The sequence below is a fragment of the Manduca sexta genome, chromosome 3 (assembly GCF_014839805.1).
Source record: "Manduca sexta isolate Smith_Timp_Sample1 chromosome 3, JHU_Msex_v1.0, whole genome shotgun sequence".
NCBI lineage: Eukaryota > Metazoa > Arthropoda > Insecta > Lepidoptera > Sphingidae > Manduca > Manduca sexta.
The window spans coordinates 8,433,432-8,452,361 of record NC_051117.1 but is presented as its reverse complement, the minus strand read 5'-3'; the positions used below and the strand labels follow the sequence as shown (position 1 = coordinate 8,452,361).

General features: G+C 36.3%; 1 protein-coding gene across 8 annotated transcripts in view; it reads left to right on the top strand.

The window, feature by feature from the left end:
- Positions 1-18,930, top strand: part of LOC115442954 — a 95,546-nt gene that overhangs the window by 21,317 nt on the left and 55,299 nt on the right. Inside the window, exons 1-2 of one of the 8 annotated variants that reach the window (XM_030168162.2) lie at positions 6,937-7,148; positions 7,720-7,915. The exons of 5 other annotated variants lie outside the window; for them this stretch is intronic. In XM_030168162.2, coding sequence (XP_030024022.1) covers positions 7,865-7,915 — 51 coding nt within the window. In that variant the 5' untranslated portion in view covers positions 6,937-7,148; positions 7,720-7,864. 2 more of the 8 variants (XM_030168163.2, XM_030168161.2) reach the window with 2 other exon arrangements.

Sequence of the window (18,930 nt, the reverse complement as noted above, 5' to 3'; positions counted from 1 at the left end):
ATTCATATTTAGGTGTTTATGAAAATTTTAAAGTATCAAAATATTCCTTATTAAATTGTTTATTTAACAGTGTTGCAAATTAAAATTATGTATTTTAGTATAGTAGTATGTATTCCTCCACAATAAAAAATAAGCGATAATTCACAAAGAATACACACATAACTCAAATATCAGAGGTACTTGATTTTGAACCTGGGGACATTTTTCTCGGCAATCCGTTTCACTTCTAACTAGGCTATCGCCGCTAATCTGAAATAAAGTTTAATAACTATATTCACGAGCTCATGGCAGAATGAAGTAATAATTTTATTCCATTCCATTTAAAATAAACTCTTTACCCCTTACGGCTTGTAAACATATTTTTATACAATGTTATTAAGGTTTTATGTGAACACGTTTGCTCGTTTAGATCAGCGATAGGCAAAGGAAACACTGGAACAGCCTTTACTGGTCGTAAAAACCTTGGCTTTACAATAAGGTTTAAAGGAAAATTAAGTAGGATTATAAATAGCTTTTGCTCGCTCTCCAGGATTTTTCCGGGGTGAAAAGTAATCTACAACATTCAGAAGTAATATAGCTTCCTATTAGTGAAAAATCAAAATCGAATAGTTCCTGAGATAAGCGTTTTCAAACATACAAACTCTTCTGCTTAATATAGATAGGTAATTAAGCGTTTATATTATAATTTGATACATGATATTCCAGGGTGAGCAGAGACGAAACATAAAAACATAATCATCACTTCTTTATCCCCGAAGGGAATCGCCCCCTGGACACTCTTTTCACCATGTGTGCTCCGTTCCATGATGTGATGAGGGAAGAGTCTATTGCCATATCGGGCACAAATTACATACTCCGGGCTGCTGCTGAGCAGAAAAACACAACATCACGTTAACCAACGCTTTAGTCCGTGATCTTAGTAATATATTTACCACTATTGAATTTTAATTTAACCAAAAAAATATAGATGGCGTTGATTCCAAACGTTATAACTTTTAATGGAAAATACAATAATAAATAATGAAGTTACGAGATTTTTTTCAAGCTAAATTATGAATTATAACTTTTATTTTTCACCTCCAATATAACTGTCATAATTGCGTCACGATACATTTGTTTTTAAATATTCCCGCGTTATTTAATACAAAAAAGGGATATTAAAGATAATCTCGGATAAAGCATCTTTCTTTGCCCTTTGTGGCTAAGCATTCACGATGAAGCTAATAATTATGCTAATCAAAACAGCTGATGAGATTCATGGCTCGTATACTTAATGCTATCTTGAATCTGGTACATGCAAATTAAATTAGTTGCGGTTGAAAAAAAGAAAATTGTAACCATCGAGCACTGTGGTGTAGCGGACGCGGGTTAGACTGTTTGGAGTTACGGATTCGATTCTAGAATGACTCGCCTTTTTCCACGAATAGTAGGGCCGTACCAGAGCACTCACTATCCGCCGTCTGTATTCCGTCCCATGACGTGATAAGCCTATCGCCATATCGGGTACAATTTCCATTCCAGATTAATACTGAATAGAAAAACCCAATATTACTGTCTGACTCGAGCATTTAACCCGGGACCGCAGCACTACATTCTTAATACTACTATGTTATCGATCCAGTCAGGAATGAACAAACATAAAGAAACATACGATTGAGCAACCTCCTTTGTAGTCGGTTATAAAAGTTTTGAACTTAATAAAATAGCTATAATATTATCTTTCGTTATGAAAGACATTTCCCAACTTATGACTTACTTTAGTGTGGAAGTCATTATAAATTAATGTCATTGTGTAAAGATTCTATTGTGAAAATAAATCAATTTCTATGTTAAAATAAAGTTCTAATACATATTTTTCGGGATAAAAATAACATATGTTAATATAGGGCTCGGTCTATCTGTGTACCAAATTTTATCTAAATTCATTTAGGAAAAAGTATTTTCAAAATCCATGCAATAATAAATAAGTTTTAAAACTTTGCAATTTGGTGGAAGGGGATGTTGTCAAATTACAATAGTGAAATGTGACGTCACCCAGTGCCACCGGCCATAACGCTGCGTGAGTGAGAAAAAGATAGCACGGTAACCCCGCCACGTCATCACTTTTGCTCATAACAATAATTCAAGCATGAATATCTGCTTTATTTTTCAACCAATTTTGATGCTGATTTCACAGAAGGATTTCTTTTTCATATAATTTACTGTTAAATATAAAATAATATACTAAATCAAACATAGAAAACTAACCTATTATCATTATGAATTTACATATAAATTCATTGTTAATTATCGCCCTCTCTTTTTATAGCTTCTAAGGCAGTATGGTCAATGACCTTCCTGAATGAAGATGCTACGCGTCCAGTCTCCATACCAAGGCAAATGTTTGTCATCCGCAAATATTTGTTTTGAGTCTGTACCTAAGATCCCTTAAACCTGTGATATAAGACATATCTTAGCATGGGAGCCGCCAAAATTAGTTTCAGGGAGGTGCATCTATACCTACGCACTACTACGTAATATTATTAAGTTTCTTTTCAAATTCAAATCGCGAGGTTTTTGAAAATGCTTTATCATAAAACCTCTGTGGTCGATAGATCTAAATTAGATATACCGAAATTGAAAAAGATTCGCCCCCATAGACTGTAAAGGGCCTGACGATAACTTTAAAATTAAATTATGCTGAACCATAATTGAGTCCATTGACGAGGAATCTCTCATCAGTCCACACTCTATCTCGACTTCCTCTTAACATCAGTGGAGTCACTTTAATGTACCTATAAAAAAAATACCACTAGAAACGTATTATTTCTGTCAACAAATCCACTTGAACGGCCAAATACCAAAGTAATAAATATTGACATAAAAGCTCATAATACAAGGCGTGGCATAAACGCTTATATGGACTCTAATAGATTGGCGCTGTTTATTGTGAAGTTGTTATTGGGAGATATATTATAGTGGTCCTCCCAGTGGGATTGTTACTAGACTGGGGCAATATACTGACAAAGTAAACGGTTTTAGGCAAGTAGGTATTATGACTTTTCGACAGTTTTGCTAGTAGTAGGATAGTGATGGCAGATAGGTGAAGGACGTTTTTGCACGGGAAAGTGATTCCTCTACACCTGATGGTAAGTGGAGTGGGATAGAATGTCAACTGACGAGAGATGATTAGCTCTTAGCCGTCGACACAATTATGCCGGCCTGTTGGAACTGAATATACACAGACTGATCCCGGAACGCGACACATACGTTCGCCACTATGGCGGCTGTTTTAACGCCTTGTCTACGGTGGTCGCCATTTGCGTGGATATAAAATCATTATATCCATGTTTTCTGATAGATGGATTTTTACTCTATAAATGACAACTAGATTCATGTCATGAATCCACCCTATTAGAGTGTTCCGCCTGTCCATTTTTGGGGGTCAAATGTAGACTATTTCTTAAAATAAGACTACTTTTTATACTAAATCCACTCGCCAATTCTACCGCGTCAATCGAGATGGCGATAAGTCAGAAAAGGGGGATCTGCCAAGATTATCTTATCATTCTTACTGCTGTTTATCAAACAAGAAAATGCATTTATAATTTATGTAGATGTATGAAACCTAGATAGGAAGAAAGTTCGTTTAAGGAACATTCCAAATTAGTAATAAAAATATTGGCCGCCTTCGACTTACTGCCTTCTCGATACCACGGCAGAATAATTTCCTTGATGCACAACAGGCACCCATTAATACTTTCAAGTATCATATACAGGGCCATTTTGACATTGCATTATTAAATGAAATCACATACTTATCTACTTGGAAATAACACTATACAATATTTTTTTGAGCCGTAGATGTAAAATAAAAAAAGTGTAAGTTCGAACAAAATAAATATGAATTAAAATTCATTTTAATTTCAAGCGCACTAATGCCACTAATAGTACTTCAAAAGAATTCATTGCAACAGCAATATCATACTTCCATTCAGAAATATCAGATTTTTAGCACAATGTCCGCAAAGGTGAAGACGAGTATATGGTGTCATTAGGAACGCAATGTCAAAATGACCCTGTATGATGATCTACCTATATATAGCACTCTAACCCAAACCTTTTACGTATGCCCTATTTGAAACCTATGCTCCATTAGCTCGTGAGTGTCGTAACAAGATGATGTCACACACGCAAATCGATAGTCATATTTGCAAAGATGGGCGGCGACAGAGCGTCAGGTCGATATTCAATTTGGACCGCTTACTTCAATATCGTTGGCCATTTGTATAATTCTTTGTTTACAAACTGTTCTATGGAATAATGGTATTGTTATTTCTGAGATACACTTCACTGCTGGTAGTATGATATATTTTATATCCGCCCGGATAGCGACCATTGTACACAAGGTGTTAAAACCCGCCATAGTCGCCACGTAAGTATCGCGTTCCGGGATCGGCCAGTGTATATCCGGTTCCAACAGGCCGGCATACTTGTATCAACTGCCAAGGGGTAATTATCTGTCGTTAATCGGCACTGCTGCTTGGCGTCAGAAATATAAATTGTGGTGGAGCCTGCCCTGGCGGACTCCACATATGAGAGACCTACCAGTAAATCTACATTGGTAACCCAAATAAACTGTGTACATTAGCTAACGTACAAAAAATATTTGCTCTATTTTTTTCCATTTTAATAGTTGAATTCTAGGAGCAATAAAGTTTACGATGAAAGCCAGACTTTGTATAACCGATGCGCGGATATTGCGGTTTACGTTCGATATGAAATCGTTCTCACGTTTCATTCAAAGGACGGTCTTGAATAAAACTTGCAAAAGACTTCGTCTTTTTGAGAACTAAATCCATACCTGTGTAAGTTATTTTGGTATATTGGATAAATAATCTTCTATACTTATAATAAATCTGTAGAGAGGTCAATTCTGTACATGAAATATATTTCCAAAATAACTATCAGGGGGTGATTAGGGATCGATACTGATGCCAAAAATGCAATTAGTAAAATTTTTGTCTGTCTGTCTGTCTGTCTGTATAACCGTTATAGAAACAAAAACTACTCGACGGATTTTAACGAAACTTGGTACAATTATTTGTCATACTCCTGTGCTGGTTATAGTATACTTTTCATCACGCTACAATTAATAGGAGCAGAGCAGTGAAGGGAAATTAGTAGACTTCAAATAACTTCAAAATTTCTATAGAGAACGTCTCAGGTGTGCAGGTTTCCTCACGATGTTTCCTTCGTCGTTAAAGCAAACGATAATTCACAAAGAATACACACATCATTTTAGAAAAATCAGAGGTGTGTGCCTTTGGAATTTGAACCTGCGAACATTCATCTCGGCAGTCCGTTCCACACCCACCTAGATTATCGCCGTTTCTATATTGGATAAAAACAACCCTAATCTTATGATAATAGGATGAATATTTTCATTAGCTAATTCGATAATAGAGGGATAATCCAGTATTTGGTCTAGTGTCGTCGAATATTACTGATGAATATACATTTTTTCGCGGGCAAACATGTGGAACGGTTATGTTTATTTCACTAGTATTATGGTCTTTACCGGTCTTCTTCGTTACAGACTATAAAATTGGAAACCAGTATACAAGTAAATTATTAATAGTTTTTAGTGAATTTTGAAAGCGGCATAATTTGTTTGTTAAAAAGATTTTATTTTTTGCTTTTTTGTGTTAGGAAAAATCAGTATACGTTGAGGATATTATAGTTGACAACGTCATTGTGAGAATTTTCCGATATATCTCCAAAATCAAAGATCTAACAACAGTTAAATATATATGAGACGACACGGGAAGTACCAGCTTTCAAGTAAAGAATCATCAAAATCGATTCACCCAAACTATTTTTGGGATTTTATCGTGGTTTTAATATTTTAGTTTTCTCCTGACGTTTCGAAGACTCTGCAGCCTTCATGGTCACGAGAGGATTGAGGTGTTGTTCATCCGTAAAAGTCAAAGTTAAAATAATTAAAACCGCGATAAAATCCGAAAAATAGTTTAATTTTAATGTCTAACATTCTAGTAAACATAAAAAATCATTACCCATAAAATGAATCGTCAATTTAAAGAGCAGTTACCATTTAAGAAGAGTTACCTGCTGTAACTTTACTATGTACTTGTGTTTTTTTTATTAACATGCTTAGTAAAGTTACAATGGTATTTTGTTAGTCGATAACATGGAGAAGCCAATTAGGTGTAAATGTATACTTTTATATTGTATTATAGTGCTCTATACCAGTAGTAAAAAGTAGAATAAGCTATATTGCATCGGGAATTCCCATCATAGTGCAGTAAGGCCAGCCTAAAGCCAACTTCATGCCTATTCAATAGCCTAATTGGGAATGGAGCGTACGAAAATGAAGGTTCGCGGGTTCAAAACCTTAACACACCTTTGAATTTTAATTTTACATGTGTATTTTTTAACGATTTCCGCACGCTTTTATCGCGAAGACATCGTTGCGAAACCTACGTACTACCTAAGAATTCCAGATACGTAAGAATTACGTAGGCCAGCGTCTAGACTAAGATATACCCTCTCAGTAATACAAGAGACCCATTCCCAGTAATCCATACTAATACATAAAACAATATATTGTCAATAGGAAATAATGAACTTGTAATGAGCCAGAAATAATCACTTAAAGCAGATAAATAAAATTATTACTGGAATAAAATACAATATCGTACTCAGACTGAAGCTCACTTAATCCATAGACAAAGCAAATAGCGTGACGATGACAACATAATCGCGAGCGGAACAAATAAACACACCCTACAAACAACATATATAACCAAATATAAGTTGGAAGTAGGCGCCGGCCGGCCAGTGCGTGCGCCCCAGACGGTGGTATTGATCCCACCACCTGCCGCCTGCCGTCACGGCGTCCACCACTCCCACGCGCACCACTTACACCTAGTCGGCCATCGCCCTGCGCCACGACCGTACCAAAAACAACGAATTATTTGCAAATAATCAAACTGTCAGCTGTCAAATTTATAAATCGAACGTCATTCGCGCCGGCATAGATAATATATATTTTTTTAAACACGTGATTTGTATTTGGAACAACATTGTTACAGTGTCATGAGAAATGTTAGTGTGTTGAAAAACTGTGTTGTTGTACGTGCAACGAGGTGACTCACGGCGGCCTGGATCTTGATGTCGGACCGTCTCAATTTGCTGCATTAAATTTCGTAATTGAACGCTCGATACCGACCTATTCACCGGCGGCCGAATTATAGAGTTTTTCATACAAAACTAGAGTTACCGCAAACAAAAACTTCCCGGCGCATGTACGGTTTTAATTAAATAAAAATAATTGCTTTCACCGTAACCACAGGTTGTAAAAACAAGGAAATTATTATCAACCTATCAGATGCAAATTATCACGCCACTTATCTAGTCCCCTGTATGTAGAGCGAGAGGGGAGATACGCCGATCTCGGCCGGCACACTAACCCGATCGAGCGTAATAACAGATTTTCCTTACCTACCTATCATCAGCTGTTTGCCGGCCGTGTCAGATAGTGGCTGTTTTATCGAGATAGCGCTGTGAAAAATGCATGGAAATTTGGATAGCGTCACGTCATAGTTTGTGTCTAATCGCGAACCGCCGCCGGTGAGTCAGACGAGTGTTCGGCGCAGGCGCGCAACGGACGCGGCCAATTACACTTTTTGCGGCAACTATTTTCTAAATTCAAAACAGATCGCGCTTCTGTCTAGAAAACGAATCGATTTTTTTCGTCAGTCGTAGTTCAATTTTCGAATTTTTTTAGTGCTCCGAAATAAGTGGCCAGTGTTGTGAAATGGTGTGAAACAGTTCCGAATTGTGTTTTGTTTTTTTTTCTATAATGGAAAGAAGTGTTTTGGCCGAGACGAGGCACATTCACTGGGCTTCTGAAGTGAGTATACTAAGGCTGTATGTACGTTGACCTTTGACCTGGCATTGCGTGGAAATAATAACTTCTTTAACTTGAATAAAAAGTGAATGGTTGATGTTTTTTGCGTGTGAATTGTATTTGTTTGCATTCGCTTAAACGTTATCTAGCCTTTTGTATTATTATCTCAAGTAGGTAATGGAGTCTGGCGGACGCTAAACTTTAAATTATTGTTATGATTACGCTACGATTTATGCGTTGTATTTATAGTGCTGACCCAGATTATTGAAAATTGCGTCCGAAATAAATTTATAATACTACGCAAACATGACATTACGAAAATATTATTGTGCACCACGCATTACAGATAAATGATGAGGGAAATGAAACCATTTAAATGATTATGTTTTCTGAATTCTACCTTTATCATCTGAACTTTTAAGAATCTATTGCTGATGTAATCTTTTTGGAAAATAAACTTATTCTGCTTTAAGAGTTTTAAAAAAAATTAACTTAATCTAAATTACTTAAATAAAAATTCTTTTAGATTATATTGGTCAAATCATTATATCAAATATAAATTAATCAATGTACTCAGGTCTACAATGTTTAATTTACTACAATGCTTACATATTTAAAATAATAAACTGTCAAAAACGATCGGCAGTCAAAAGGTTGGACTGGACGCATTCAAGGGACTGTGAATTGTAATTATATTATTTTTTTCATAGTAACAAAAAATCACTTCACTCCACGGTAAATGAGCACCATTGCCCATAAGTATCTGCAGCCAATTTTGTTGATACGTTTCTAGTGCTTATAAAAGAAAACGGTCCATTTGTAAGGTCTCCCAATCGTAGGTCCATAAACAAGATTAACTAATTATAATTGCAACTATAACTATTATTTCCTGTTAAATTACGACATTAAAGCGATAAAAACCTAAAGAAGTAGGTAAACCCAGCCTTAAATAAATACTAGTTATTAGAACCTAATTTCATAATTAAGTTTATGTTTCGACATGACATGAATTTAGGTTTTAGCGAGAGATTTTATATTACTTGTGGGGATTTTTGGTTAATAAAGGAAAGAGTCAAATTGCGGTAATTGCATTTTGATTTCCTACTTAATATTAATCTGGGATCTGAAATTTATTCCCTATATAGCAAATTTTTTTTTTATTATTTTGAATAACGAGACGAGCTTGCCTTTCGCCTGATGCTAAGCTATACGACCATCCATAAACAGTAGAAACACACCAACACCTTGAATTACAAAATTTTGTTTGGTATTCCACTGCACTCGCCATTCTGAGACATGAGATGTAAAGTCTCATTATGTCCAGTAGTTACGCTTATACCTTTTTCGTCATGGAATGGAATACATATAGCGATTTGATGTACTAGTTGCGCCTCTGCTCCTTTCGAGGTGAGCCCGTATCGAGGACGAATTTCAGATTTCAGGCTTGTTGAGTAGAATTTATTTATTTATTAATAATCGAATAACACTCTGTGTAACCCAGGATTCGAACCCGAGATCTGAGAACAGTAATCGTACCACAGGCGCAATACAATACCCAACCAATAGTCTCAAAACATAACACAATGTCTTTACTTAATATTGTTTTAACAACATAATTAGGATACAACTGACGCAAAATATATTCAATGGGTTTTAAAATTGTACTAACAATGCAAAGTTGTTCCTAAGTCACCTCTATTCGATCTTTCTCATGTTTTATTAAGGTTTAAATTGCGTCAATTATAATATTTCATGAAATACAGATGAGTCAAGTTGATTTGTTTTTAAATTATGTTTTATTTTCCTTTAGTATATTGCAACAAAAGCGATCTTTTGGGTTAGGTATTATGTTGTATAAGAAATAGTTATTACTCTGTTATTAAAACAATTATATGGGAGAGAGATTATTATGTCTGGAAATTGTCTCCTTTCCTTAACAGAAACAGGCGTGCTAGCATGTGAAGCAACAGTCTGAAGTTTAAAACCATCACGGCCGGATTCTATAGGTTCGCCAACTCTTTTCTTTGCCGCATCATCAGGCTTTGAAATAGTTTGTCTGGGCGCGTGTTCCCTCCTAATCATAGGTCCTTCGAAAATTACTTTTACTTTAGATTTTAATAAAATCAATTTAATTATTTTTAATAATTTATAAAAACTAATAAGTCGACCTCAAGAGGCCAATGGGGCAGAGCAATCCGGAGCAGCTGTCAGGCCGGCGGGCAGCGCGATTAATATCACCCGACGCGAAACAATGGGTCATGTAACGGGAACTAATCACGCGGACAATTGGGATTTTAATACTTTAGAGAATGAGGAACAATTGTCTTGTTGGTGGTAACGAAATCAGTTTAATTACTAGGTCTTAGCAGCAAAAAAGTAAATTCAATTCTGAACAACATTTTTCTCGTCAGGGAATTGTAAGACTAAGTAATTTTAGGCCTTCGTTTATCACCCTGGCCAGTTACGGATTGACAGATCTACCTTCTGAATTATTCTGTAAAATCCCTTGGTAAAAGTGGACATGGTGAGAAGACCTATATCTTTACATGTTTTTGCTCACAATGTTTTCCTTTACTGATAAATCAAATAACAACGAATACACATCATTTCGAAAAGTCAGAGGTGCGTCTCCATGACTTGACAGCGTTGGAATCTGCGACCATCGTTTGTTTTGCAGTTGAATGACGGGATCAGCATGGTTCAGCTACTCTCGTCTGTTGTTGGGCAATATGATCGCTTAAAAACAGTAGCAACACCTACAGAACTTTAAATTACTAATTACTTGCTGGCACTCCATTGCGCAAGTCATCCTAAGACATATATCTAAGATGTTAAGTCTCGTGCGTAGTAATTACTCTGGCTACAATATCCTTCAAACCAGAACACAACAGCAACACACTGATGCCTGGTAGTAATAGACGTTTCAGCGGTACCTACCCAGACGGTCCCTTGAGAGACCTATCAGTACCACCATTCGTTTCTGCTTCTAATTTCTCCTAGACGAGGGGTTCCGAATTTTGTTTCTCCGCCAACCTGCTGCCTAAAATAGAAATGTCTACGCATCTCCTTTGTCTCCAACGCAAGGAAGAGGAAGCCAGGGGCTCACCTATATCAAGGAATAGAAATTGACAAAATCTTCATAAACGCTCGACTTTACATGTTATCACGCCTCCCTTAGGGATGCGCCAACCACTTTGAAAAGCAATGCCTTAGTCTAATGCCACTCCATAGCCCAATACCCTGTAGAGCCTGGGTTCCTAACCTGGGGGTAATTACCACAGCTATTTCACGGGGCTAACAAAGAATCTAATTATACGATAGTAAAATAAAAATGTGCCTAACAGAGCTGACATTAAAAGTGTAACGCTGTTGTGCGATTTATGATCAATAAATATGTTTGTATTGGCTTGTATTGTTTGTTTTGATAATATTTTGAATGGTAAAATTAGTTTTCCACGTAGATCACGGGGTAACAATACTTAGAAGTTTAGGAACAACTGCTCTAGAGTTTTATATTTCAAAGCGCTGAATAGTGTTGCTACTATAGGACCAATGCTCTAGACTACTGCCATTTTACTTCATAGCCCAGTTGATTTACTACCAAGCAAACATGTACCTCTTGTCATTCAAAAACTAAAATATCACAGAGATTTACAAATATGTCGACACTCGCAATCAATTTTGCAATGACAAAATAATACCGTATAAATACGACCATTTTGTAACAATGTCCACTTTTTGTTTCCTCATTCTGTTAATTGCGAGATATCGTCAGCAGTTGGGAATTTGGTAACGTCATTGTTCTCTTTCAGTAATTTTTATATTGCTTTGAATGACTAGATAAACTTGCCATTCGCCTGATGGTAAGCGATACGACCGCCCATAAACAGTAGAAACTATCCAACACCTTCAGGAAAGCTGCATGTCTGAGAAGTTCTCTATAAGAATTTTGAGAGTATGTGAAGTCTGCCCGCACTAGGCCAGCGTGATGGACTAAGGCCTAAACCCTCTCAGTAGTAGAGGAGGCGCGTGCTCAGCAGTGGAACAATATAATACAGGGCTGATATTATTATATAGTGCCATTTGAAATTGCTAAGTTAACCTTTGTATTGATTTTTGATCACTTTGGTTTAAGGTACCTTGCCATCAAGCGAGCAGCTTGTTCCAATCTTAAAGCAAGGTTTTCTGGGTTCCAAGTATAGCGTTAGCTCAACAGGCTCTTACTAGGTTGAAAGTAGCTTGCGTAAACCCAAGACACTTTCTAAAACGCAGCGGTATTGTGAAATGAGTAGTTAATATAAATTGCTTGGAACTAAATGTTAAACTTACTCAACGAATGTTCTGGAAAAATCTAGACGGTGGATATATTTTTAAACCTGTACGTAATACCGTATGTAAGCTTAAAGATTTTTATTTTTGAGGTTATGTATAGAATTACTTTGAATGTAACTTATGCCTATTGGCAATGAGATTCCTGTTTGATTGGACATCAGGCGGATATAATTATCAATTTTAATTATTATTTTGCACATTGTTAATTATAAAAGAAATACATTAAATTATATTATATACATCAGTAATAGCCTAGTTGGTAGAGAAACAGATTTCCGAGACAAATGTCCGCAGGCTCAATACCCAACGGCATGCACTTCTGAGTTTTCTAAGGTTATATGAGTATTCTTTGTGAATCACTTGCTTTAACGGTGAAGGGAAATATCGTGAGGAAGCCTGCGTAAGTTCACCTTCTTCCTGTTCTCGATAGGAATTTTGATGGTGTGTGAAGTCTGCCAATCCGCACTACTAGGCTAGCGTGGTGATCTGAGGCCTAATCCTTCTCTGTAGTAGAAAAGGCCGATGCCCAGCAGTAGGACAGTAAATAACACAGAGCATATATTTACGCCTTTAAGTCCAAACAAACAAAAAGCTACCTCAGATCCTCGTTCCAAAAACAACCATTCTAAAAACGTAATCACATACCTATTAACACACATTCGGAGTCAAACAAATGAATCCCACGCGCACAATACACCAAGTTCCCATGACTTTCATCTATACAAAACATTAGGTTCCCACAATAATTCAGATAACGATACACCTACATAGTTTGATCTTACATTTTGAAGAGAAATGAAAATACTGAAAACTAGGTGTAATAATTTACATCTCTTTCTAACTGACTATAAAAAGGAGGTTCTCAATTCGACCTTTTTCTGTTTGCTACCTCGGAATTTTTGACTGAGTGAACCGATTTTTACGATTCTTTTATTATTTTGTTATACGGACTTGATAAGTGAACTCCAGTACACCTGATGGCAAGCGAAGTCGCATGATCGTAGCCTAGTTTTACTATCGGGGAAGGAGTTAAAAAAAACAACAACAATGTGCATTGAATATTATCATATTTATTAGAAATAAATAACAGATGATTTTCAGTTTTAATGCGTCTAAAACAAATCGATTATTAGTTGAAAAATTTAATTTGGGAGGAGGGGGTTTTAAACCCTTACCTACCTTGTCTATGGCTTACGGAGTGGGGTCCAGATAGAGCGGCAAGATGTTTATTCCTCGCCAATCGACACAATTGTGCCGGCCTGTTACACCAAATACACACTGACTCTGGAACGTAAAACGTGTGCCACTATAGTGGGTTTTACACCTTGTTTACGATGGTCGCTATCCGGCCGGATACAATATTGTTCTACAAGCTACATTGAAAGTTGACGAGCGCAGTGCGGTGATCGCTATTTTCTAATTCAGGTGCTGGCGTTACTGTCTATTACCAACTAACTTTTAAGTGCGGCTTTCCTCACGTGAAAACCTTTTCTAGGATAAAAAAGTATCCTATAGTATTAAGGAGTCATCATCATCATCATTTCAGCCTTTGAATCGTTCTCTGCTGGACATAGGCCTCCCCCATTGAGCGCCACAGGGACCGGTTCTGGTCCGCCCTCATCCATCGGACTCCGGCGACCCTCACCAGATCGTCGGTCCATCTCGTGGGGGGCCTGCCTACGCTGCGTCTCCCGGTTCTTGGTCGCCACTCCAGAATTTTTCCGCCCCAACGGCCATCAGTTCTACGAGCTATGTGCCCTGCCCACTGCCACTTGAGTTTCGCAACTATTCTATTTCGGTTATTAAGGAGTATTGTAGCTGTATTAGCAAAAAATCAAAATAGGCTTAGTAGTTACCGATCAGCTCGTTTATATTAACATTCCAAGGCTTTATATAGTATAGCTTATAACATACGCATAATAATAAGCATCAAAATCGTACATAAGCAGTATAACCCAGAAATATGTTAGTAAGCATTGCGCACGTCGCTCATCAATTACCTAATCTTCCAAATAACCGCTGTATATCTTAGAATTATGATTAATTAATACAAACAGTTCACGTCTCGCCCCGTCCGCTGTTTGGCGAAATCATTAGACTTTGATTGTCGAAATACTGACGACAATGTCTTTGCAACCGAAATACAACAATGCTTGTCAATGCACCTCCACGTATAATGCAGCAGGGCTACAGGAACAATGCGGAGGTGTACTGCCTAGCCCGGCTTTCATGTACAATGTTTAATGTACCCAAATTATAGGTACTGGTGGTAGGTATCTCATATGTGAGAGACCGTCTGGATAGATACCACCACAATGTCTATTTCTGCCGCCAAGCAGCAGTGTGTAATCACTGTTATGTTCCGAGTTGAAGAACATTGTAGCCAGTGTAACTACTGGACTTAATGAGACTTATCTAATGTCTCAGGATGGCGAGTGCAGTGGAATACCAAACAATACTTTGTAATTCAAGGTGTTTCTACTGTTTATGGGCGGTCGTATCGCTTACCATCAGGCGAACGGCAAGGTACATAATTATATTTGACGTTAATGTCCATACTAGACTTTCCCTTCGTAGACATCGCTTTTAATTTCACATATGTATTATAATACCTATATATCCTAAATAATTATTATTCTAAAGTGTAGGTGTATGTGTAATATTATGTTTGTATAAGGTTATCAAATTATTCATGTATTTTTAAGAATCTCTCTACGACTTAATTTTAGATTCATTAATAGACTTTTAATTTTGTTCTTTGCATCAGGCACAGGTAATGTTTAGTACAGCATTTTATTTTACTTTGTCATAAAAGATACTCTACCACATGTTTGAGTGTTCATCGATGAAGGTTACACACCATCACATAAACACTATTTTGGATTATAAACACTATTTGCTTGACTTTTTTCAATACACGCTGTGACACCTTAAAATGTTGTGCATTTAAGCCAATTATTACTGTTATATTTTATTGGAGCTAGTTATAATGTAACAACTACTGGTTGTCCTAATTATAAATTGAAAAAATAAAGAAGTAAAAAAAACACTATTTACCGCATTTCGGCAAAAAAAAATCGTTCACGCATCCTCAATTTTAGTTACAATATAAAATGGCCGTGAAGTGCTTTTGATTTTCTTATCAAGTTTATAAATAACCTGAACGTAATTAGATTTCCAAGACGTAGTTTTTACTAAACAGAAGCAAGAAGCGATACAAAAACTGGATACTATCAATCGACACTGCCTGTGCGTCATCGCTTTAAAATTCTTATGTAATATAGGTTTTCAATATAGACGCCTTTATCCCTGAAGATTCATTAATTTCGTTTGCGAAATTATTTATTTATCATCATAATTTGTATTTTTTTACAGGTACTTTAAACCTAATACAATATTGTCGCTATTAAATATAGTATATATAATACTACATTACTCAATACTGCAATATTTAAACATATATCAAATATGTATGTTTTTGTATACATTTAACATTTCTAAACTGTGAAATATGTAATGATCCTATATATTTATCTTAATACGTTTGCAATATGGCACAAATTCATGTCAACTTACATGTTTACAATTAAAAAATGTCAATTGAGTATACTTTTCTTGTATTTAAACACTATCGCAAGCCATGAATAAGTTTGAGGAACCGTATGCGCAAGTTTTCTGTCCAAACCTTACGTATTTAAAAGGTTGTACTTATTATTTACGATTTCTTATGTTAGTCATCGAAATAAAATTCATTTTCGGATTTAATGATTTCTTATGTTCTCATCAGCCCTGTATTACATACTATCCCACAGTTGGGCACGGGCCTCCTCTACTACTGAGAGGGATTAGGCCTTAGTCCACCACGCTGGACTAGTGCGGATTGGTAGACTTCACACACCCTCGAAATTCCTATAGAGAACTTCTCAGGTATGCAGGTTTCCTCACGATGTTTTCCTTCACCGTTAAAGCAAGCGATAATACACGCGAATATAAGACATTCAAATTAAACTATTTTTTCGTATTTTATCGCGGTTTATATATTTTAATTTTCTCCCGACGTTTCGAAGACTTTGCAGCCTTCATGGTCACGGGGGGGACTGAGGTGTTGTTCATCCGTAAAGTCAAAGTTACAATATCCACCTACATTTTAAAATTATACTACTTTTTTAAATATTTTAGCTGTTGGTGGTCCGATCTACGCAGAATGAGCTCACATTGTCTTGTAGTCAGGCAGCGAGGTTTTATCGCGATTTTTTTATTATAATTTTCTCCCTATGTTTAGAAGACTGTACCTTCATGGTCACGGGGTGGACTTGTTGTATTGTTTGGAATTACTCAAGCAACTGAAAACCTTTAAACAAATTGCAATAACTCCATTATGACCTTGTAGTGAGATGAAATCATTGAGTCGTTGCCTTTCAAAGGCTCTTGAGACTTGCTAACGATACTGACGGCCAATGTAATTGTAATAAAACTGTTTTTGCGCATTGTTAATAAGTTTTAAATTTGTAAAGCCACTCTGTAGACATATTTGTCGACAGCAGATGGCGCTACTGATTAAAATGTACTCCTGTAGAAATTCCATATTATTTTATTGGGATATGATTATTTTAACAATAATAAAGAATACGCTCATGCCGTGAAATCAAAACCTTATTTCTTATTTTTCTTACTAATTATAAATGTGAAAATTGAAGCGACACGTGCATTGTTAATGTAGTTGAATTAAATATGCAGTTTTGTTTGTTTGTTTGTTTAGTATAGAATCGTTAAGTAATCTTTTTTATACTATATTGGATGGTTTATAAAATAACATCAGCCCTGTATTATATACTGACCAGTGGCACGAGCCTGCTCTACTGCACAGAGGGGTTAGGCAGTCCATCACGCTGTTCTAGTACAGGTTGGCAAACCTCACATACCTTAGAAATTCGGTAGTTTAATTATAACAAGAGACTTCTCAACTCTACATGGCATTAGAACAGTGGATACAACTAAACTCATTATATTTATGAATATATTTGGACGTGAAGAGTAGATTTAAAAACCGATAAAGAGGTTTTTTGAAAACACACTAGTAGATCACATCCTTGCAATATAAGTATAGGTATATTTTTTATTGCTTTGAATGACGAGACAAGCTTGCCGTTCGCCTGGTGGTAAGCGATGCGATCGCCCATAAAGAGTAGAAACACCATCCAATAACTTGAATTACAAAATATTGTTTGGTATTCCACTGCGCTCGCCATCCTGAGACATGAGATGTTAAGTCTTATTATGTCCAGTAGTTACACGGGCTAAAATGTCCTTCAAACCGGAGCACAACAGTGACTACACACTGTTGCTTGGTGGCATAAATAGATATTGCGGTGGTACCGACCCAGGCGGACTCATATATGAGAGACCAACCACCAGTTAAAGCTACTTTTTATCCATGAAAACCATAAGCTAGATTATTGTACCCGGAAAGGTCATTCACCCGAGCAAAGCAACGAAGGACGTCAAGCATAATAATGTAAAAGAAAAACTGCTAACAATAGAAGCTAATGGATGCTATAGTGGACAAGTACATGACGTCATTTATTTGACCTAATGCATTCTACGATAACGGTATCTCTGGATAAGATAATGCAGCTATCAACACTTTAAAGGTCATCGGATTATGTAATCTTTAACTCCTTGAAGATTTTTTGGGTTTATTGAAGAGCATCACTCGTTACTTTAACACTATGACCGCCTATATACAGTAATAATACTATAAAGAACTGATTTATAAGTACTGCATGGCACTGAGTTCTTTGAAAAATTAAAATTCCCTAAACCCCTCTTGGCTTTACTAAAATCGGCTAACAATGTAGTGCGCCGACCTGACACATTGGAATTACATAAAAGTGAAAAAATATATTAAATACTATCTTTGCAAGATACCTAACTCATTACCGTAAAATCTGCTCGTTCATATAAAATATGAGTGTAATATTTTATTCCTTATAGGGTAGGTAATAAGTATGGAGCAAATCTGATAATAAGTCTGTTCCTCAATGCTTTCGGCATTACAGCCTTCGCAGCGCGTAGGCTGTAATGATGTATAGATACAACTTTACTTCAATTGGCTGCCAAATTTAACAAAGCTGAAGAAAGGCAAAGAAAACTTTGAAACTTTATAATATGTCCGTATAGTTTCGTTTGTAAATACGGGTGTAGCTTAGTCCCTTAGCTCGCTTGTCTAAAACTCTGCGCCAGGGACAAAATGATCTCTTATTTGCTATGTGTAGTGTGTGACCCTTTGCAAGAATTTCTTGGAATGCCAGCATAATAGTATTAGTGCTTAATATAATAAACGCCATGAAAATCTTCCAATTTTAAATTGATACTCCAACAAATAAAAAATATTATTAATATTAATTATTTATAATGAAATGATTATTAAATAATTAATGTGGCCCGTAAAATGGCAGTCGTTGAACACTCCGAAGGAGGCTCCAACCATTATCTGCGACTAGAAAAGCCACAAATCCTTGCCAAAGAACACCGATTCCTACCTAGGATGATTCGCGAGGCTATCGAAATTTAAAAAAATCCTACTTTCAATAGTACATTTAATTAAATCGGAATCCAAAAGCCCGACTGCCAGACTTCAAGACACTGTGAGCGTATATTACATTCTGCGTAGATCGGACCACAAA